The sequence below is a fragment of the Megalobrama amblycephala genome, linkage group LG23 (genome assembly GCF_018812025.1).
Source record: "Megalobrama amblycephala isolate DHTTF-2021 linkage group LG23, ASM1881202v1, whole genome shotgun sequence".
Taxonomy (NCBI): Eukaryota; Metazoa; Chordata; class Actinopteri; order Cypriniformes; family Xenocyprididae; genus Megalobrama; species Megalobrama amblycephala.
Window position 1 is genome coordinate 4,409,927 of NC_063066.1, and position 24,393 is coordinate 4,434,319.

Consider the following 24,393-nt stretch of genomic DNA (forward strand, 5'->3'; position numbering starts at 1 on the left):
AAAATTTCACCAACGTGACCGCACCTTAACAGGAAAACAAAAATCTATTGTAAATAATTTCAGATTTTTTTTTTTTACAGTTTAATTGGACATTTATTCATGTAAATATCAAAAAGTTTGTACTATATATTTTCTCTATAACTGCAGTTCACTGAAGATGTTAAACATCTGCCAAAATTGGTGCAAGTCATGTTGACAAGATCATATTTGTGAGTTGAACACACAAAGTTGTAATTACGTGTGGGAAACTCAAAATTTTCTATATACCCTGAATTCCCAAGTTGGGAACATGTCAGTGAGAAAACAGGCCAGATGCAATCATAGACTGTAAAAAAAGATGGACAGCATGTCTGTGGTTCCTTCCAATTTAGAAAAATGAAGCCAAAATATCCCAGAAATGTTCATTGCCGATTACTTAATTCGGAGCCTGAGTCTGTGCAGTAGTGATCCTGAGGTGGAGTTAAAGCTGCAGTCCGTAACTTTTTTTGGTTAAAAATGATCCAAAATAAATTTTTGAGCAAGTACATAACCAACCAGTGTTCAAAACTATCTCATTATCTTGATTCACAACGGTAAGCTTGTAATAATGTTTTATAATAAGAGCGACATGGTGGATTTCTGTGGGAAGTTTTAGCATGCAGCAGTTCGTCTGCGCGTCATTACGTCACGTCCGTAAACAGAAAGGAAGGAGTCCAGACTAATCGGTTTTATCACGTGAGGATGCTGCGGGGTAGCAGATCATTTATAGCCTTTTCTCACAGCAGCTGAAATAATTAAACTCATCATTTTGATCCAGAAAGATTCAAATGACAATCATCAGTGACAACTGGAGATTCACTCGTAGTCAAAAAGCAAAAGACTTCGGACTGTGGAGTGGCTACAGAAATTGAAATCTACAGGTAACGCTAATATTCACATAGTCATAGTAATGCTGATGTTGTTAACATTGACGATTTGAGAACAAAGTATAACAGTAATAATAATTTGCATGGTTTGGCATGATCCGAGCTAAGCGATCGTTAGATTCAATCATCATTGGCAGCGCAATTTATTGTAAGCATAATGCTTTTTTCCTCAGTTGGTCAGAACAAAAGTGGCAGACATGTTACTTGTTCAGATGATATTTTCCAGTGAAAATTCTTATATTGGTCATACTTTCAATCTGTGATTCTGAAGTACAGTATCCACACCGGTGCGGTGACTGACAGCAAGCATTAGATTCATCCGTGCTGACGAGCTGTGCCGATGCACAACGCACGTACAGATAACTGTTCCGCATATGACTGCAATTGCAGGTTTCAAACAAGAGATGGTGACAAAGAGGAAAAATCGCGGACTGCAGCTTTAAGGTCACACTCATCCTGCAGATCCAATCACAAACACAGCTGTCAATCATGACATTACACCCAGCTTTTATAACATCAAATCACTAACTAAAACCAAACTTACGTCTGCGTGATGAAAACTTCCTAAAACGACAGAAACCATGTTTGGGAAAAAATTATTTGAAGTGTAATTGGTTTTGTTTGGTTCGCGTCACATTCAATTACATGGAGAGGGCGGGGTTTATGACCAACATTACAGCCAACCACCAGGGGGCGATCGAAATGCGTGGGCTTCACTTTTCAGGATGTGTGTGTGACACACTTGGATGCAATGAATGTAGAATCTGTATATTATTTTTTTTTTAAATTAATGATTTTTTCTTTTCATTTACAGTAAAATTAAGTTGCATGTATAAAATACCATAGTATTGTACAATATATATCAATATAATATACAGCACTTTCATAAATTAAAAAAAACAAAACAACAGGCATTCTTTATTCATTAAATTGTAAATATGAATTTTATGTAGGAAATCATGCTCTGACAAATGCAATTTGGATGCAACTGACATAATTATGACTTCCCAGCTTATAAATACTACCTTCCCAAGAGGACATGAGTATAAGCAGGAAATGATAAAGAGTAGACAGCAGTATATACTGCACTGCTAACTGCATGACTCCCATTCCAAACACAGACAGGTGCAAAGAAGGTCTAGACAAGGTTGAGAGAGACTTTCCAAACATTAGTAAGAGTAGAGTCTAGTAAATGCACCATGGCTGTCTTTTTGTTTCCCCCAGGGCTGGTTTCCCTAGTGGAGCCTGCCATGGGAAAGCACATCAGACATAAAGTGCTGGTTCCTGGTTGCAAGCATTCCCGCAAGAGCTCTATAAATAAGCAGCTGTGCTAGCGGGTGCAAGCTGTAGTCACTGAGCCGCAGAAAGACCGAGAGAGAGAGACAGAGAGAGTGTGACAGATGACTCGAGTTGATGGGACTGCAGAGGGAAAACCCTGATGTGTCCTCTACACATGAACACAAGGGCAAACGCATTGTCACCCCGTCTAGCTCTGCCCAGGGAAAACGCAGCTGAGTGGTTAATGGCCTGGGAGAGGCCTCGGACATTCATTCACCACAACTCAGCCGGGCACAAGACCCCGTAATCAGAGGACAAGAGAGAGGGATGAGGCCTCTGGGACAGAGCGACACCGAAAGAATTAGTGAGGTGAGATTGTGAATGCTGAATGCTCTGGAGAGTGATTGATGGGGTCGCTGGGTGTGTTTGTAAGCTGAAATGCGTGTCTCTTACAGGTCAGTGGTGTGCTCAGGCAGGTGAGGGGGTATCTTGGTGAGTTTGAGGTTCGAGCAGTCCACCACCGTTCCTTCACACCGACAGCGCTCGGGACAAACCAGGTCCTGGAAACACTCTCCGCTGAGACGACTGCGGTAGTCCTCCGCACCTAACAAACACACAAGACACAAACGGAGAAAGACGGACATTCAAACAGCTTATTCAACTCGTCATGAACACGGTTAAATCTCAGTCACATGTCCAGATCACCTAAGAAAAAAAAAAAAAAAAAAAATATATATATATATATATATATATCTATATATATATATATATATAAATAAAAATAATTTTGCACAAAAATTATTTTCATGACATTTTAGCACCCCCCACATTCACATATTGTAATGTAAAATAAATGAATATATATATATATATATATATATATGTGTGTGTGTGTGTGTGTGTGTATGCATAAAAATAAAAATAATTTTGCACCAAAATTATTTTCATGACATTTTAGCACCCCCCACATTCACATATTGTAATGTAAAATAAATAAATAAATAAATAAATAAATAAATAAATGGTACAATATATATACATAATGATTTTTTGTTGTACTGACTTTATACTTACATTTTAAATAAGTGATTTTTATAGTAATATAATAAAAAATAACTGTGTAATAGCTGATATTTCAAACAGGAATTAAGATAATAATGTATGTGAAATTGGGACAATTGTCTTAATAATGACTGAAATTTTTTGCACAAACTTAAATTTGTATATATAATGCAGCTATTTATATAAAAAAGAAAAAATATCTTAGCAAAATGTCTGAAATCTATTACAGTAATAAGAATTTGGGAGAAATGTGCTTAATTGTATTAATAATGGCTTTGTAATCTTTATAAAAAATATGACCAAATATATGAGCACAATTTTACATAATTGTACATAATACCGTAGCATGCAAATATTTTTTACAAAAATACTTTAATATTGTTTAAATTTCAAATAATGGGACTTACCAAAAAAAAAAAAAAAAATTCCAATAAAATACATGAAATGTATTACAGTAATGAGAAATTGGAGGAAATTAGCTTAATTGTCTTAATAATGATCTTTATAAAAAACATTATTGAATTATCTTTATAAAAACATGCATAACATATGAGCACATTTTTTGCATATTTGTCTATATAAAATATGCCAATGTGTACATATCATGCAGATATTTATATATAAAAAAGAGCTGTAAATATATTATGAAATAATGGACCTTGACCTGAATAATGAACTGGACATGAGATTCACTCACATAATAAATATTTGGATTTCACATCTTTGTTCTTTGCACCTACAAACACGCCCACAAACAGGCAAAGGCACGTCTGTATTTCTTTAAAGATATCGGCGTCATCGAGCGAGAGGTCAGGTATTGGAGGTCTGGCGCTAAGAAGTGTTTTGACAGGAAAACACACGAGGTTCTGGCCGCCCGCGATAAGTCTGCTTCCCATCAGCCATCACTCGCCTGCCACCGTTTATCTTATTCCCACCATCTCTGTTCGGCTGCCCTGATGCTTCTAGCCAAAGCCCAATGTCTACAAGAGCGAACTTAAAAACGCCCTTTGAAATGCAGACGGAGAACGTAGCTAGAGCTCTTCACAAGCCATCCGTTGTTCCCGGGTTAAAGAACGCCACCTTCACTCCTCATGGTGGCAAAGAGAGGTGCCACCGCACATATCCCAGAATGCCATGCTGTGTGCGAGTGTGTCCAGCGGTCCCTGGTGCTTGACGGAACCATGTGAGGCTTGTGTAGGCGGCGGCACATGGTTAGATCAAGCACAAGAGACAGCTGCACCAGAGGCCAGAGTGGAGGAGCGGAGCGGGACGGAGAGGCGGGGAGGAGGAGGAGGAGGAGGGAGCAGCCAGGACACAGCAGCCAGGAAGCCGCCCAGAACTCTGGGCCACCATGCACACGGGCGGACGGGCCGGCCCCTTTCCCTCGTCCCAGCACGGTCACTGGGACATTAGCCCACTGGGAATACAAGGCCCGAAAAGACAGACAGAGAGACAGACAGACAGACAGACAGACAGACAGGGACTAGAAAGACACACACATAAAGACATCACACAGGAGAAAGGAGTGGAGCAAAGCCCTCTGCCAACACACAGACACACACATAAAACACAGATTTTCATGTGCAAACACTTGTAACGTCTGTGGAAACACACACTAGGGGACTGCTGTTGCACTTGTTATTGTGCTGCTGATGTACTGACAGAACTTTAATGAGAAAAACCTGTGGCTTAATATCAAAGCAAACAACGGCTGCACTTCTCCCACCAAATTATTTCCCTCAGGGGCCCCTGCTTTTGGCTGCGTGTGGGGGCCAGTTCCGACTCGTAAAGCATCTTCTAACAAGGCATCTTCATTCTGCTTCAGAACAGCCAGCATTGTCCTATTAGCACTCTGAAACCTGGCAGTGTGTGAGAAGAACTGCTCCAGGCCAGAGTATGCCACACACACACACACACACACACACACACACACACACACACACACACACGTTGTTCAATGTGAGGAGTCTCAGTGTGAAGTATGTGAGCAGAAATTGGTGGGCCAGAACTCCAAGCCATCAACAAGTCACTGCATCGGCACAGCCTAGTGGACTCGCTGCGGGTGAGACGGGTGGGCGGCAGTGGCTGAATTCTGTGTCATTCACTTAATCGACTGTCTTATAATGTGAGTCAAGGTATCTTGGATGAAAAACAACCATAATTTAGTGGGCCATTTTGCACCCTCTCACTAAACTTAAGCTTTTTTGATTAATGTAACACTGAAAGACTTTTACATGGTTACAAAACAAAGAAAAATCCATTTCTTTTGAACTTTCTGTTCATCAAATAAACCTGTAAGAATGTTTCCTCAAAAAACATTAAGCTGCACAACCGTTTCCAACATTGGCAATAATAAGAAATGTTTCTTGAGCAGCAAATTAGCATATTAGAATAATTTCTGAAGGATCATGTGACACTGAAGACTGGAGTAATGATGATGAAAATTAAGCTTTACGATCACAGGAATTAAATACATTTTAAAATATAACAAAATAGATATATATTTTAAATTGTAATAACAGTTCACGGTATTACTGTTTATACTGTATAAATGCAAAAAAATTGTGTCTCTCTCTTTAAATCAAATATAATTTAAATTTTCTTATGGATAAAAAAAAAATCTATATCAGGTAATACTGTAAACTATATACAGGGAGTACTCGCACATTACTATAATATTAAAGGTTACAATTAACAACAGAGCCCAAACTATCCAATTCATTTTTAAATATAATAATCAACACTCAAAAATGCACATAAGTAAGGTTTTGCATTAACTTCTAAATCCAATTATAAAATTATTTTTCAACTCCAATTCATTTTTGAAATATAATCATTTACACAGCTACTGTCATAACGTTATTTAACAATATATTAAATAATTAAGACATTACCGACAGGTAAATATAATGAATATATAAGCTAATATAGTGCATATATTTAGTGAAATGCTTCATTTCTCTAGTGAACTAACATGCTGTGGACACTAAATGACTTGCCTGAGGTAAATGTAATGCTACGTGAGATATTATTCTCTCTTTTATTGATGTCTTTCGGCGGTTGAAACACTGGTTGCACAATTATAAAATTATTTTTCAACTCATATTAATTTTTGAAATATAATCATTTACACAGTTACTGTCATATAATGTTATTTAAACATATATTAAATAATTAAGACATTACTGACAGGTAAAGTAAATATAATGAATATATAAGCTAATATAGTGCATATATTTAGTGAAATGCTTCATTTCTCTAGTGAACTAACATGCTGTGGACACTAAATGACTTGCCTGAGGTAAATGCAATGCTACGTGAGATATTATTCTCTTTTATTGATGTCTTTCGGTGGTTGCACATAAACATATCTATGCATAGATCATCTGTTCTTCTTCTTCTGCATTTGATCCTGTTGTGGTGGTTAGTAGACAGCGTTGCATTACCGCACATGCCCCCTTCTGGATTGGAGTGTGCATCGCCTGTGACTGACTGTATTCGTCCTCTGACTGTATGCACCAAACCGTGATGATTTGAGACAAATACATGTACCGCTACACCCCTACTACTTACAGATCTGTAGTATATTGTTCTATTTAGCTCAAAATACCAAGAAAAATGACCTGTTTTACATAAAAAGTAATCTTTGAACAGTGTGTGTGTAACTCTACCTGTGCAGCGGAACTTCTTGCCCTTGACCTGGCTGATGCGTTTGTTGGCGAGGCGGCGCGGGTGGCTGCATCGAGCTCCGCTGGTCTCGATTGGATTGTCAAACAGGTAGTCGGCCAGCCACTTCAGATGGCAGTCACACATGAAGGGATTCTGAGCGAGGTGTCTGTGGAGGGCGAACATAACAATAACTCAAAACGCTTAATTAGAGTCAAGGGAGGCTGTGCAATCAAACAGTAATATCCTGCGATAACAATACGATTGCTATGCATTCATAAACATGAACTGCTATTTTCGGTGTAAGGTTTTCATTTGTTTAGTTCACATTTATCTTGCTGCTGTTAATGGTGTTGTTGTTTTGCCGTCTACTTGGAGCTAATTAATTGCAGGGTGAATGCAGTCCCGCTCAACAGTTGCTTAGAGACTGGAGTCTCCTGGACTGAGTGTGGGTGTGAAGGATGGAGAGTTTGTGTGTGTGTGTTAACTCACAGTGTTTTGATGGCACGCAGAGGGGTGAACAGGCCTTTGCTGATGGTCTGAAGCTTGTTGTCGTAGAGAGACAGCAGGTTGAGGTTCTGCAGGTCTTTGAAAGTGTTCACCCGAAGACAGTTGATCTTGTTGGCGTTCAGGAGTCTGGACAAGTAAACAGAAGTTTCATTAAAATGACAAGCTTTTCCCATCTGTATAAACTCTGATTAAGCAAATGGAAAAAAAAAACTAAACATTTTATTAAGCTTTATGTTTAAATTTACAGTCTTAACAGACACTTTCTACAGTACAATGCACATATTGTTTAAGTGACATAAAACCCTCACACATATTGTGAAATTAATACTGACACTGTTAAAATTGTGAATTCATAAAATACAAAAATAAAGTATACATATAAATTTAATTAAATAAATTCAATTAAAAATGAACGAACTGACCAAAAAAGCTTAACATCCCCCTGTGTTGAAAATCAAGTTTTTAATGTTGTTTATATGTCTATCTGGTGTTTTTAACTATGTGCCAATTCGTAAGTCAACACCATTACTGAGTATTTTGTCTTTAAAACTGCAGTGATCTAAAGACAGTCGCTGGTGTTTCTGATGTCACAAACTATCTTGTAACCAATCACGTCAACGTGTCGGCGGGCTTTAGCATATCATTAACTGACTGCGCAAGGGAGTCGCAAAAGAAGGCTATCCCGGTATATTTTTCTGTTGATATAAAATCGTGTAGATGGGTGTATGATGTATATTACGATGTTATGATGAAATATATGCATTTCTCCACTGACGTTCTGTGTTGTTCAAAGCATTTCTGAGGATACTGATTGTTAGAAGGAAGCTGTCTGACTCGTGAATGTGAACATGTTTGTGTGACATTATCAACACATTGTAAGCTGTTTGATAATAATTAATTACCGTTATGTGTCCAACGTTGTAAAAAGCGATACCATTGTGCAGTGTTTACCTCAGTATTTTGACCGAGTGGATCTCTGATCTCTTGTGTGAGTGAGTGGAGGCGGGGCTAATTATCATATTCATAGAGCCATGTATATTAAATGAGGTAAGGGTGTAGAGTTACATTCAAGCTATTTTAAGGCATTAAGAATTTTTTTCACAGGAAAAAACATTTAAATATGTAATTTTGATAACCAAAGATGAGTTTTAAGGGATAAAATTATTTACTATAGGGGGGGAAAAGAACAAAAAAAGCTAAACTAAAAAAAGCAAGGGAATAAAGCAAAGCAAAAGAAAACAAGAAACAAAATGCAAAACAATGAAAGCAAAACAAAAGAACAAAAAGGGTAAACAAAAGAAAAGTAAAGCAAAATAAAATTAAAGGAAACATAATGCAAAACAAACAAAGCAATGAAAGCAAAACAAAAGAACAAAAGGCTAAACAAAAGAAAAGCAAAGCAAAATAAAATTAAAGGAAACATAATGCAAAACAAAACAAAAGCAAAAAAGCAAAGCAAATGAAAACAAAACAAGAAACAAAAAGCAAAACAAAAAAGCAAAGCATAAGCAAAACAAAGCAAAGAAAAGCAAAACAAAAATCTAAATACCTAAGTTGCTGTAAATTTGCCATTGTGTTCTTGATGACTGATGATTATTTATTGCATATTACAAAAGGCTGTGATGTAAAGTGTCGATGGACTCGGCTGAGCATGCATGGCTGTTACACTGGCCTCAGTCACCATATAAACCCTCTTTCAGTGCAGTCCCCGAGTCCAAGTGCATGTTTCCAACAGGTATTTCACGAAAGACTTAAGAGACAATAAAGACTTTTTATTTTCACTTTGCCTGACTGAGCGGAAAGTGTTGCTCTCTCTGCATGGTTTTGCTTCAGAGCCTCTAGCAGAGAGCATGATGGTTACAGTAAATTCAGTAATCTGCCCTGCATCACTCGAGCAGTGTGTAGATTTCACTGTGCCGCAACAGGAATAACAATCACGGTGCGGGATCCATAAAGTGCTCAAAGCTGCGTGACTCGATGTAAGTATCAGAAACACGTTCAAATCTATAGTTGTAATTTACTTGGTTCACAGATCGCAAATTTGGACAAAACCGCAGTGAACGTGTTGTCAATGAATTGCTGGAGTTGCACCCATCACTCCTGTCATGTCACGCGCTCCTCGCCGACTTCCAGCCGTCTTCGCGTCTTTCCTGTTCAGGCCGCCTGACGATTGACTAACGCAGTCATGTGCTTAATTACTGAAAGCCATTGTAATGAGGTTTTGTCTTGGAGCAAACGCATGCATCGTTAGTCAACTCACAGGGTGAACTAATTAGGTTTGAGTATCTCAAAAACGAAAGAAAATAAAAAAGCTTGAATAAAACCATATACAACAGAAAAAGGCACAGGAACACCAAAATAGCGAAATAGCTGGAATGCCCTGAGGTGTTCCTTTGAAAGGGTCTTATTAAGAAAATCCATTAAGGATGAAGAACTCTAATTGCTGAAAACACAGATAATTTGTGTCATTATGGTAGTTCACAGTGAAAACATGGGTCGGGCCGCTCCAGTAAATCTATGGCGTTTCAGAAGCATAATAACAGGTGATGTGAGCTTATTTTTGTGCCTGCGGCAGCAGTGTGTACATTAAGAAAAGCAGAAGCCATCAGAATTTTCCCCAAATCATTAGAATAAGCTGAAACAGGCCCATTAGAGCCAACAGATTCACCTCAATTTGGACCATTAAATGCGGGAATTATGTCTGAGCAATGTTTCAATGTCTACACAAATATAAGTAGGTGTGAGGGACATGTTTAGCAATCAAGTCCAATTTACATACTAATGATGTCGAGAGTGTTCCCCCATGAGGAAGTGAGAATTAAACTTGATGCTCCTTTCAGCCAAAACAGTACATGCTCTCCTCTCTTCTTTTACTGCTTTACGTTCTTTTATGAGGAAATGGAGGGAAATGTTCGGTCTCCTAGAAACCAATGAGTCCAAATGCTTCACTAAACGTATATTGATCACACTTTAGATTAGGTTCCAATTCTCACTATTAACTAACTATTAACAACGAATTTTGCCTCAATAAACTCCCAATTACTGCTTATTAATAGTTAGTACGGTAGTTGTTAAGTTTAGGTATTGGGTAGATTAAGGGATGTAGAATATGATCATGCAGAATAAGGCATTAATATGTGCTTTATTAGTACTAATAAACAGCCAATATCCTAGTAATATGCATGATAATAAGCTACTAGTTTATAGTGAGAATTGGACCATAAACTAAAGTGTTACCAAAATATTTAATATTCTGTATTACTTCTATGTCACTAACGTTCTCAAATCATGAAAAAAATACCTAATTGTTATGGTGGTAAAACTGTATATGATAAAAAATATTAAATGTATTTTAAAAAAATGCTAACCAAGTCTGCATTTACTGCAAAAAACAGTAATATTGTGAAATATTATTATAAACTGTTTTCTATTTGAATATATTTTAAAATGTAATTTATTCCTGTGATCAAAGCTGAATTTTCAGCATCATTACTGCAGTCTTCAGTGTCACATGATCCTTCAGAAATCATTCTAATATGATGATTTGACACTCAAGAATCATTTCTGATTATTATCAACATTGAAAACAGTTTATTTCTGGATTCTTTGATGAATTTTTGATGCAAGTCCTTAAAGGATTAGTTCACTTCAGAATTAAAATTTCCTTATAATTTACTCACCCCCATGTCATCCAAGATGTTCATGTCTTTCTTTCTTCAGTCGAAAAGAAATTAAGGTTTTTGAGGAAAACATTCCAGGATTTTTCTCCATATAGTGGACTTCACTGGGGTTCAACGGGTTGAAGGTCCAAATGTCAGTTTCAGTGCAGCTTCAAAGAGCTCTACATGATCCCAGACGAGGCATAAGAGTCTTATCTAGAGAAACAATCGACCATTTTCTAAAAGAAAAAAAAAATAATAATGCTCATCTTGCACTAGCGATGCGCCATGCATTACGTAATCATGTTAGAAAGGTCACGCGTAACGTATGCGAAAGTACCGTGGTAGGGAAAAACAACTCCATCTCATTTTCTCCTCCAACTTCAAAATCATCCGACATCATTGTTTTCCCTTTTTTTTGTAAAGGACGTTTGACTTAGTCTTTAAACGTTTGCTTTGTAAACACTTGCTCGGTACTTCCGCCTACGTCGCGCGTGACCTTTCCAACATGATTGCGTAATGCGTGGCGCACCACAGAGCAGTGCAAGACAAGCATTTGTGGTTAAAAAGTGTTTAATTTTTTATTTTATTTTTTGAAAATGACTGATGGTTTCTCTAGATAAGACTCTTATTCCTCGTCTGGGATCATGTAGAGCTCTTTGAAGCTGCACTGAAACTGACATTTGGACCTTCAACCCGTTGAACCCCAGTGAAGTCCACTATATGGAGAAAAATCCTGGAATGTTTTCCTCAAAAACCTTAATTTCTTTTCAACTGAAGAAAGAAAGACATACAGCAAACATCTTGGATGACAAGGGGGTGAGTACATTTTCAGGAAATTTTAATTCAGAAGTGAACTAATCCTTTAAGAGCATTTATTGGAAATAGAAATCTTTTGTAACAATGTAAAAGATTTTACTTTCACTTTTGATGAATTTAATGCACCCTTCCTGTACATTAATTTCTCTACACTTGGCGAGTAAAGCTCATTTTGATTCTGATTCAGATTTTTTTATGGGGACTTTCCACAGACATAGTGATTTTTATTCAGTACAAACTGTATAGTCTATCCCCTAACCCTAAAACAAAAAACACATAAGGTCAAAAAAGACTGGTATTATTATCCTTGTAGAGACATTTTGTCCCCGTAACGCAAGGTTTACCAGGACCACACACACACAGGATATTATCTTCTTGACATTGAAGGTTATTGAGCCACAAATGCAGCACTCACAGCAGTTGGAGGGAGACCAGGCCATCAAACAGTCCCTTTGGGATCTCTGTGATTTTATTTCCATACAGGACCCTATAGACAAACACAGTTACAATGCAAACAGAGAACAATGAATCAACCCACAGTGTCTTGATATGTGTAACCCATGTGCAACTCATCAATCATGTATGTGTCTTTCATAGAGGGGCTTTCATGTTTTAAAAATTGAAAGAAAAAAAAAAAAAACACATCAAATGTGGTTCATAAAACTCAACCTCAAAGTCTTCAGATACAATATAGCTGTACGTGACAAACAGACTGAAATGTTATTGTCAGAAAATCAGTTTTACTGGCAATGTTCACCTTATAGTATATAACTTGTGAGTTTATCAGTCTAATTGAGAAACAAATCACTCAGATTGATTTTGTGAACCACTGAAAAAGAACAAATATATTTCATTATTAAATTATTTTAAAAAGCACATATTAATACTTCTCTTATCATCACGCCATGCATATGTCAACGTTTTCAGCCAATAATGAATCAAATTTCACAAAGCATGAATCATAAAGAACATTTATATGATAATTTATGGTGTTTCTGTGTCCTTTTGAAGTTTGTAATTATATTTTGTGTTTCACAGAACAAAGAATGAGTTGAGTTCATATAAGCTCTGAAGGACGTTCACTTTTGGCTGAACTATTTCTCTAATTTCCAAGCAAATGTGTGGTTGTGTGTTTATGACATCCTCTTCGCTTTATTCCTATTCCCTGAGAGACTGCAGCCCATCTTCCTCCCCTCAGCGTCTCTTTAATCACGCGGCATGTGTAAATGAGCTCTGTCTCGTGTACAGCTGTGTGGGCCGGACGCAGGGAAATAGATCTGACCAAATTAATATGCGCACGCTGAGTCTTCTGTCTCTTTCTGACTTGTTGAGGTGATTTAAATGAAAGTCCTCCCTTGTGTTCATGCTGCCGCAGATGTCAGTAAACACACACACACACAGTGAAAGACACACACGCAGGCAGACAGTGGGCTGTCTCGTCTCCGCTCTGTCAGCTGATTTATTCGACACCTGTCCTTTCACCTGACTGTCTACATTTACACACGCCTATTATCTATGTAAATGTATTGCTATGCAGCTCAGCTGTATGAATTTTAATATGTTGTGTCATTTCGTTTGAGAAACACTTACAGTGAAGTGAGCGAGCGCAGGCCACTAAACGCATCTTCTGCAATCTCGGATATCTGATTCTTGCTCAGGTCTCTGTAATAACATAAAACACACAAATAGAGATAATACAGTTGACTGTTAGAACAACAAAGGGATGGTTTGCACATTTGTCTGACAGGATGTCGATACTCTATAAATACCCAGCAAACTCGATACTGAGAACATTAGAAACTATCTGGTGGCCATCATTAGCATTTTAAAATTGAAAACCATTTACTTCTTCTCACATATAAAGCTATTACATGACTTGAAATACAGCAATTTAGCTGTGTGGACCAGTTACAATGACATGAGGGTGATTAACTAATGATTTGTCTTCTGTCATGTATACTAGATATCAGTGTTTCTCAATTTTGGGTTGTTGAGGTAGAAATTACAGTAACTCCACAATGATTCCGAGAGAAGTGGTTGTCAAAAACTGTACTCAAAATACTGAGCTCTTCATGTCAAGGGATGACTGCAAAAGCAGAGGTGAGAAGTTCTCATTAAATATCTGAATTTGTGTCTAAAATATAGATTTTCTTGAGCAGGACGACATCCCTCTGGAAACTGCTGTGCATGTTATGATCCCTTCTACTATTTTTTATAAGTGTCTGACAGGAGATCACTTGCAGCAAGTATAGAGTTCATTTATAGGGTGAAAAAGTATAAAAAGACAAAGTGTGTATATCTCTAGATCTGTCAAAAGAAGAAATGTTTAGCTGATTTTAAAGTGGTTTTTGGATGTACGCTATCATTCAAAAGTTTAGGGTCGGTAAGATTTTCTCAGAAGAAGAAGTCTCACCAAGGCTGCATTTATTTATTCATAAATACATTAAAGAAGAGTAATATTGTGAAATATGAATACCATTTAAAATAACCATTTTCTATTTGAATATAATTTAAAATGTAATTAAGAAATATTTCTGATTATTCTCAATGTTGAAAACAGCTGCTTAATATTTTTGTGGAAACGGTGATACATTAATTTACAGGATTATTTTGATGCATTTCAAAAGAATGTCATTTATTTGAAATAGAAATCTTTTGTAAGATTATAAATGTTTTACTGTCACTTTTGGTAAATTTAATACATCATTGCTGAAAAAAGTATTAATTTATTGTTAAAAATCTAGTGTAAATGGTACAATCATTTATGACAACTGTCGGAGTATTTGACATCTTAATGGATATGACAATGTTGCTATGTTAGGTCTTGGTGGAATAGATCTGCTACACTGCTGATTGCTGCTGTTGCTGCTGTTATTACTGCTGCTGTTATTACTACTGCTGTTACTGCTTTTATTACTGCTGCTGCTATTATTGCTGTTGCTGCTGCTGTTATTACTGCTGCTGTTATTACTGCTGTTGCTGCTGCTATTATTACTGCTGTTGTCGCTGTTATTACTGCTGCTGCTGTTATTGCTGCTATTGCTGCTATTATTACTACTGCTGTTGCTGCTGTTATTACTGCTGCTGCTGTTATTGCTGCTTCTGTTATTACTGCTGTTGTTGCTGTTATTACTGCTGCTGTTGTTATTGCTTTTATTACTGCTGCTGCTATTATTGCTGTTGCTATTATTACTGCTGTTGCTGCTTTTATTACTGCTGCTGCTTTCATTGCTGCAGCTGCTATTATTACTGCTGTTGTCGCTGTTATTAATGCTGCTGCTGCTGCTGTTATTACTACTGCTGCTTTTATTACTGCTGCTGCAGCTGCTGCTGTTATTACGGCTGCTGCTGCTATTATTACTGCTGTTGTCGCTGTTATTTCTGCTGCTGTTATTACTGCTGCTGCTATTATTGCTGTTGCTGCTGCTGCTGTTACTGCTGCTGATGCTGTTATTACTGCTGCTGCTGCTATTATTGCTGCTGCTGTTATTGCTGCTGCTGTTGCTGCTGTTATTACTGCTGCTGCTGCTATTATTGCTGCTGCTGTTGCTGCTGTTATTACTGCTGCTGCTGTTATTGCTGTTGCTGCTGCTGTTATTACTGCTTCTGCTGCTGCTATTATTGCTGCTGCTGTTACTGCTGCTGTTGTTGCTGCTGTTATTACTGCTGCTGCTGTTATTGCTGTTGCTGCTGCTGTTATTACTGCTGCTGCTGCTGCTATTATTGCTGCTGCTGTTACTGCTGCTGCTGTTGCTGCTGTTATTACTGCTGCTTATGCTGCTATTATTGCTGCTGCTGTTGCTGCTGTTATTACTGCTGCTGCTGTTTTTGCTGCTGTTGCTTTTATTACTGCTGCTGCTGTTATTGCTGCTATTGCTGCTGCTACAGAGCAAGTACAGGACTTGCTATTGCCAATTCATACATGACATGCTGCTATGAGCAAGTAAGACATGCTGCTGCTGTACAATAGCATACATGATTATGCTGCTGTTATTGCTGCTGCTGCTGTTGCTATTATTGCTGCTGCTGTTGCTGCTGTTATTGCTGTTGCTGCTGTTGCTTTTATTACTGCTGCTGCTGCTGTTATTACTGTTGCTGCTGTTATTACTGCTGCTGTTGCTATTATTGCTGCTGCTGTTGCTGCTGTTATTGCTGTTGCTTTTATTACTGCTGCAGCTGCTGCTGTTATTACGGCTGCTGTTGCTATTATTGCTGCTGCTGTTGCTGCTGTTATTGCTGCTGCTGCTGTTATTACTGCTGCTGTTGCTATTATTGCTGCTGCTGTTGCTGCTGTTATTGCTGTTGCTGCTGTTGCTTTTATTACTGCTGCTGCTGCTGTTATTACTGTTGCTGCTGTTATTACTGCTGCTGTTGCTATTATTGCTGCTGCTGTTGCTGCTGTTATTGCTGTTGCTTTTATTACTGCTGCAGCTGCTGCTGTTATTACGGCTGCTGTTGCTATTATTGCTGCTGCTGTTGCTGCTGTTATTGCTGCTGCTGCTGTTATTACTGCTGCTGTTGCTATTATTGCTGCTGCTGTTGCTGCTGTTATTGCTGTTGCTGCTGTTGCTTTTATTACTGCTGCTGCTGCTGTTATTACTGTTGCTGCTGTTATTACTGCTGCTGTTGCTATTATTGCTGCTGCTGTTGCTGCTGTTATTGCTGTTGCTTTTATTACTGCTGCAGCTGCTGCTGTTATTACGGCTGCTGTTGCTATTATTGCTGCTGTTGTCGCTGTTATTACTGCTGCTGCTGCTGTTATTACTGCTGCTGCTGCTGTTATTGCTGCTTCTGTTATTACTGCTGTTGTTGCTGTTATTACTGCTGCTGTTGTTATTGCTTTTATTACTGCTGCTGCTATTATTGCTGTTGCTGTTATTACTGCTGTTGCTGCTTTTATTACTGCTGCTCCTTTCATTGCTGCTGCTGCTATTATTACTGCTGTTGTCGCTGTTATTAATGCTGCTGCTGCTGCTGTTATTACTACTGCTGCTTTTATTACTGCTGCTGCTATTATTACTGCTGTTGTCGCTGTTATTTCTGCTGCTGTTATTACTGCTGCTGCTATTATTGCTGTTGCTGCTGCTGCTGTTACTGCTGCTGTTGCTGTTATTACTGCTGCTGCTGCTATTATTGCTGCTGCTGTTACTGCTGCTGCTGTTGCTGCTGTTATTACTGCTGCTGCTGCTATTATTGCTGCTGCTGTTGCTGCTGTTATTACTGCTGCTGCTGTTATTGCTGTTGCTGCTGCTGTTATTACTGCTGCTGCTGCTGCTATTATTGCTGCTGCTGTTACTGCTGCTGCTGTTGCTGCTGTTATTACTGCTGCTTATGCTGCTATTATTGCTGCTGCTGTTGCTGCTGTTATTACTGCTGCTGCTGTTTTTGCTGCTGTTGCTTTTATTACTGCTGCTGCTGTTATTGCTGCTATTGCTGCTGCTACAGAGCAAGTACAGGACTTGCTATTGCCAATTCATACATGACATGCTGCTATGAGCAAGTAAGACATGCTGCTGCTGTACAATAGCATACATGATTATGCTGCTGTTATTGCTGCTGCTGCTGTTATTACTGCTGCTGTTGCTATTATTGCTGCTGCTGTTGCTGCTGTTATTGCTGTTGCTGCTGTTGCTTTTATTACTGCTGCTGCTGCTGTTATTACTGTTGCTGCTGTTATTACTGCTGCTGTTGCTATTATTGCTGCTGCTGTTGCTGCTGTTATTTCTGTTGCTTTTATTACTGCTGCAGCTGCTGCTGTTATTACGGCTGCTGTTGCTATTATTGCTGCTGCTGTTGCTGCTGTTGCTTTTATTACTGCTGCTGCTGCTGTTATTACTGTTGCTGCTGTTATTGCTGCTATTGTCGCTGTTATTACTGCTGCTGCTGTACATGACTTGCTATTGCCAATTCATACATGACATGCTGCTGTGAGCAAGTAAGACATGCTGCTGTACAATAGCATACATGATTTACCCATAGCAGATCTATACAGGTGGAGCTGAGGAAGGAGAAGGGTTTCTGAAAGCATGCTGCACTGCTAAGGCAAATGCTAACCAAGTATTTGAAGGTTGAGCAGCAAGCTCATTGGCTACTGATACAGCAGGAACCAGTCAGCTGTGCCCTATAGAGAATGATGTGATTGCATGCAGGTTGAGTTAAAGACCTAAAGATCAGCCTGCGCCATCTAGAGTTTCATGACAGAACTTTGTATGTGTTTGTTTTGTTGTGTGAGAAAGATCTTACATTCTCTTTAGCTTCTTGTATGTGGAGAACGCTCCTGCTGGGATGCTCTTGATCATGTTCTGCTCCAGACGGCTACACAGGAACAGATGGATACGTTTTGTTATACAACACTGACTTTTCCATTACATTAGAAATTGTAAATAATACAATTACAAAACAAATATGGCACAGCACAGAAAAGACAACAATGTAATATTCCTGTAGGTGTTTCACAAATGTACATGTACATATTACATTTATTCCTCTCAACACAGATCTGTTGGTAATTCATTTCTCAGAGTCTGAAAGCATGTGTAGGTGTGTCCCACTTTTAAAAATTAAACATTCCAATTAAAATAAAAAAGCCTGATTTTAAGTTCAACAAATAACTTTAGTTCATGTAACCATCTTTATATTCATGCTATAAAAAAACATAACCAGATCTGAACAACATAATACATTTTTATTTAGAATAATTTCATTTATCTACTATTTATCATTTCTGCTTTTATTATTTAAAATCGCTCTAGAACCACAGAGCAAGAACCCGATTCAGTGAAAATTGTTTTTGATTTGTTGAACCTAAAGTGCCTTAAAGGACTCTTTCTTTGAAGAACCTTTCATTTTTGAGAGTCTTGCTGGTGCTTAATGCTCCTTCAGGAGGTCTACAGAGAAAGCTATCTAATGCTTTATGGCAGCCTGTACATTAAGTGTTCAATTTGTGTTTTGGCTCATTGGGATAAGAGTGCACTGAAAACAAGTCCCTGAGAAATAAGCGCAGCTCTACTGCATGCTCCAGGTTATACATCATTTCATTAGCCCAATTTGTTTTTGGCCATGGGCTCGTTTGGGCTAATGTGTCCTAGCCTGCATATCCATTTATTATGCAAAGGTCATACACTATTGACATAACAACAACGGCGAGGAACAGCACATATCAGGGCAATTACCTACCTGTCCTTTAGTGCAAACAAGGATCTCTGAATCAATATGGATACCAAATACCCTGACCAAGACAATATGGACATTGTCCAAAGCACGAGAACATTCAAACAGCCTGAGGTAAGACAGCCAAAGCACATTGAAAAACTTGTGTTTTCTTTGTAACAGTATGCATATGTGTGAGCAATCTGCTGCATCGCTATATGGTCATTAAACACAACATCCCAGCCTATTCGCACAATGGAAACGTCGGCCTTGCAAATTTCCCATGCACAACCAAAACGTCCTTGTTTTTTGGAGTATACCGCAAAACCTCTTTTAGATGTTCTCTTGTATTTGAAGGACAGTGAATACAGAAGTAGCTGGAACAACAACAAGGTCAGATGTTTTAAATGGCAGTGCTGTATGAATTACATTAATTTGATTGCTTTTTACTCAGAAAGCTAAGATTAATATGCTAACATTAACATTACACAAGCTAACATAGACAGCGCAATACTGCAAAGGTCATATAAAAAAATTAATAGGCAGAAAAATTGACAATAACATTAATCTAATAGCTGCTTTAAAAAAAAAAAAAGTAACCAAATCACATTAAAAGCCACAGTCATCAAAGACAACGAAGGCTTTAGAGAATATACCTCTAAATGAAGTTAAAATGAACATTCGGAAGAGCGTTTCCTTGCAAGACTGTGTAGAAATGTCCATATTTGGGGTACTAAAATAAGTATTCTTCTACAGTATTGGCAGCACCGAGAACCAACTCAATTCCAGGTCTTGATTAATACACACATCTTGGTGAGGTATAAATGTAAATGTAATGTGAAACAGTTTTATGCAGTTTAAATGCAACCTAATAGACTGTTCCAAGCTCTTTGTTCTTTATTTTATTTCTAACCATTTACTTGAATAGTAACTTGTAACAGCTAATAACGGGGTGCACTCATTAGCATACTGGCTTTTGCTGTTGTGAAATGTCATATCAACTACGAAAGTCTTGGTGTAAGAGTAATTATGAAGTATATACTTAGTATTTATATCACAGACAACTTTGGTTAAGCACCGCTTGAATCTGCTAATAAGACACTTGGCTTTCCTGGACATTAGATCAAACTCAGTATAACTTGCCTCATTTTGATCCTTAACTGGTTATCTACAGTACTTGCCTAAACCCAGCAGACAGACTGGTAGACCTCCAGTAGCACTGAGCAAGATCTATCTGCAACTGCAGCACAGCGTTAACGCACTCGCTAATGAGGCAGCTACACCGCACTGCTAATGGCCTTTGTTATATGACAAGAGGAAGAAGGCAGATCACTGCACAGACAATACCAGCGGTAAGTGCTTATCACCCTGGCAGATTTGACACAAATAGAGAAGGGAAAATAGAGTGGAATCCATACATTTCCACAATTCCTTCAGGCAGGTTGGCAGGAATCTCCGTCAGGCCTTTTCTACGGCAGTCTACGATGTTGTTGTTGCAGGTGCAGTCGGCAGGGCAGACGGACACCTGGGGAGCACATGACCTTGGCTCCGACTGAGTAGGACCTGGGGTGGAGAAAAAGATGGAAAAATAACATATCAGGAGGAAAATTGACTAAAGGCAACAAGGTTTAATGACACAAGAAAAGAAATGGAGATCACGGGGAACATTAACACCACTTTGAGTCAAATATGAATTGAAACACATGCTTTCTGATAGTAGTTATAACTGTCATGTAGCTTCCATTCAGGACTATGAAATTTAGCATTAGTTCAAATAACAGCATGAGTCGAGACGGGTGAAAATAGCTTTTAATACAGTACATAATCAGCAAGAACGGGCTCCCTGTTGTTTTATTGTCTTCCTTTGCAGCTTAATTAAGCAACGCTTTTCTTGCAGCGTGTTTTGTGTTTGTGTTGGAGTATATTCATCAGTTGATTAATCAGAGGGGGAGGAAAAGGGGGCTTAATTAACAAGAGCTGAACGTGAACTTTTTCACCAATGAAACCCAAAGGTCCATTAAGATACAGAATGTATTGAGTGGCTTTATAAAACAACACAATGAAAAGGCCCTCAGTGGTTACTTGCAATAAATAGACAATATTTGCACATTAATTATTATTAGATTTTTTTTTTTTTTTTTGTATAGAAAATGAACCCTATTTAAAGGGTTAGTTCACCCAAAAATGAAAATTATGTCATTTATTACTTACCCTCATGCCGTTCCACACCCGTAAGACCTTCGTTAATCTTCAGAACACAAATTAAGATATTTTTGCTGAAATCCGATGGCTCTGTGAGGCCTGCATAGGCAGCAATGACACTTCTTCTCTCAAGATCCATAAAGGTACTAAAAACATATTTAAATCAGTTCATGTGAGTACAGTGGTTCAATATTAATATTATAAAGCGACGAGAATATTTTTGGAGCGGCAAAAAAAACTAAATAACGACTTATTTAGTGATGGCCGATTTCAAAACACTGCTTCAGGAAGCTTCGGAGCACAGATGAATCAGTGTGTCGAATCTGCTGTTCGGAGCGCCAAAGTCACGTGATTTCAGCCGTTGGCGGTTTGACACGCGATCTGAATCATGATTCGACACACTGATTCATTTATGCTCCGATGCTTCATGAAGCAGTGTTTTGAAATCGGCCAGTGTTTTGAATTGGCGCTCCAAAAATATTCCCGTCGCTTTATAATACTAATATTGAACCACTGTACTCACATGAACTGATTTAAATATGTTTTTAGTACCTTTATGGATCTTGAGAGAGGAAGTGTCATTGCTCCCTATGGAGGCCTCATGGAGCCATCGGATTTCAACTAAAATATCTTAATTTGTGTTCCGAAGATGAACAAAGGTCTTACGGGTGTGGAACGGCATGAGGGTGAGTAATAAATGACATTATTTTCATTTTTGGGTGAACTAACCCTTTAAAGACCATTAAGATTTATTATTTATTTAGCTAAAATTATTCTCACAACACTTCTCCTATTACTGTCAGTACTATAATGTGAAAAAAAAAGTATGTCAGAGGAATATATGTCATGAAAGAATTTCCTGGACTGAATGCAAAAAATGCAAAAAACAAAACACAAAATTATGGTCCTTAATTTTCTTGCAAAATATGATAAATATAGTCTATAATATAAATATAATCATAAAATTTCTCTCTTTTTTTTTTTTTTTTAGTAGTTATAAGATTTACCCAGACAGATGTGGAAACTGACATTAGAGTTAGGAGTGAAAAGAAGGACATTGTGAAAGAGTAAGTAAATACCGTGCCATACCTGTGCACACAAATTCTCTCTTTTGAACATCAGGGACATTGAGACCTCTCATATGGGCGGGGGCCATGCACTGTGTGAAAGGGGCCAGCCCCCTTCTCTGCCGCAGCCAATCAGAGAGCCAGGACAGGTGGCAGTCGCAGTGCAGGTTGTTGGAGTGCAGGCGACTGGAGAGAGAGAGAGAGAATAATGAGGGACAGATAGTGAGACAGTATCGAATAAAGGTCAGAGGAGGTTTGTATGTTTAGCATGAATACTGGAGTGGATGATTCCTGAGAATTGTCAGGAAATAGCTCTTTGAAGACAACATCAGAAGAGAAATGTTTACCACACACTTCGTGTCATATTCCATCTGTGATATGGCATTTAAATGCAAAAGAGGAAGGAAATAGCTGCTGAGATCAAGTAAGTATTCATAGGGAGAATCTCTATAAAGTTTCAGTAATGCAGACTCGGAATAACACGTCAGAATTAAAGTGACAAGGGTATTTCTATTGTACAGATGATAGTACCATCTCCACCGAGACCACAGGAAACCACTCGCAAATCCCCAGAGCATGCACCCTCATTTCATCAAGGTCTTCGACAATATGGCACAATTCCCAATAACATCTTAATATAAATCTCTCAAGGGCCTTTACACAAAGGGGACGAGAGACACAGTTCAAAGAAAAAGTGGTGTCAGCAAATCAAAAGGCGCAGCTATATCGGTCACCACTGTCTGTAAATGAAATAACAAGCTGAATCCAGTTAGGGGGACAAAAACCTGCTCATTGACAATTTCAGCATGGGGGCGACGGTTTTAATAGAGCTTTTCCCATTACAAATCCAGTATCTGGCCCCCTGTCTTTGCGGATTAATTACAGATGAGTGGGATTACAGAGATGGATGACATGGGGAGAAGGAGCCTCGGCTGCCTCAGCTACGCATGGGATGAGCCGTGGACGGACACAATGGGGCAGCTCTACATGCACACACACCCTATCGACCGTGATACACGGAAAATGACTACTTGCCTAGCGGTGGGAGTGCTTTTCATTTGTCTGAGTTATTGAATGGCAAGCATCATGCGGTGATATCATTTGATCTAATTGAATGCACAAAGATAGTACGTCTGTAGAAGGGGATGCGAAGTGGAGGTGGTGGGGGAAAGGTGAGGTGAACTGGACTATTTCATCAGAAACCTGGAGCCAAACCACCATCCTACTAAACGGATTACCAGCATCTCTAAACATTTGATTTAATAAGTTGTTTTTACGAGCAACAAATTCAATACAGATATATCAGGGATATTAGAGACAGAAAATTCAATCCAAAGGAACTGGGTAGCAACCAAAGCCTCGCTGTGGATAATTCAATACTGCCCAGGGAGCAACGCGCCTGGCCATCCGAGCATCAGCAAATTCAATCCCGCATGAGGGGGCTGGCCTGTCTGATGGGCTGACTGATGGGAGGGAGGCCAGACTGCTCGGCTGTGGAGCTCGAGCTATGGATGACTCCAGGGAGAACGCTCGGCGGCCATGACGGAGGAAGGAGGAGATATAGATAGAAAAAGAAATGACTGATCGAAGGAGGAATCTCCGAAAATGTGCGCCAGGGTCACGATAACCCTAAAACCTTGTATTTCAGACAGAGATTCAAGCTCTCAAGAAATGAAACTAGTGCTTACTCTTGACATATTTCTTTATTTATCTCTCTACTAGACCCAAAGTTCAGAGAAGAATGACCACACTCGAATAACAACAAAAGCATCTCTGAGTCGCGTTAATATCGTAGGTCGGCCACAGCAGGAAATGATTCATGCGAGATTTGGGGACTGTGTAATTATTTATATCAATTGTGGTTTGGGTCTGACAGTGCAACACAGGCATCTGTGTATTATAGCCATCTCAAAATGTTCAACCAAGACAATGTCTGCTGCACAAACAGACCACCGCTCTGATAACTGGCACGGCGTCACCACAGAGCCTGGAGAGAGGCTCCAATCAAGCAGCAAATCCTCAAAAAAAGAGTTAAGATGTAGTATTAACGTCACTAAATGTAGACAGTATATAAAT

General features: G+C 38.6%; 1 protein-coding gene across 2 annotated transcripts in view; it reads right to left on the bottom strand.

The window, feature by feature from the left end:
• The window catches only part of slit3 (slit homolog 3 (Drosophila)), a 216,629-nt gene that overhangs the window by 54,755 nt on the left and 137,481 nt on the right, over positions 1-24,393 (bottom strand). For both annotated transcript variants that reach the window (XM_048175935.1, XM_048175934.1), the window contains exons 8-15: positions 22,340-22,503; positions 20,467-20,611; positions 18,143-18,214; positions 13,490-13,561; positions 12,315-12,386; positions 7,404-7,547; positions 6,917-7,080; positions 2,637-2,787 (exon numbers count right to left, since the gene is read on the bottom strand). In XM_048175935.1, the coding sequence (XP_048031892.1) occupies positions 2,637-2,787; positions 6,917-7,080; positions 7,404-7,547; positions 12,315-12,386; positions 13,490-13,561; positions 18,143-18,214; positions 20,467-20,611; positions 22,340-22,503 (984 nt within the window). The remainder of the gene's footprint in view (positions 1-2,636; positions 2,788-6,916; positions 7,081-7,403; positions 7,548-12,314; positions 12,387-13,489; positions 13,562-18,142; positions 18,215-20,466; positions 20,612-22,339; positions 22,504-24,393) is intronic.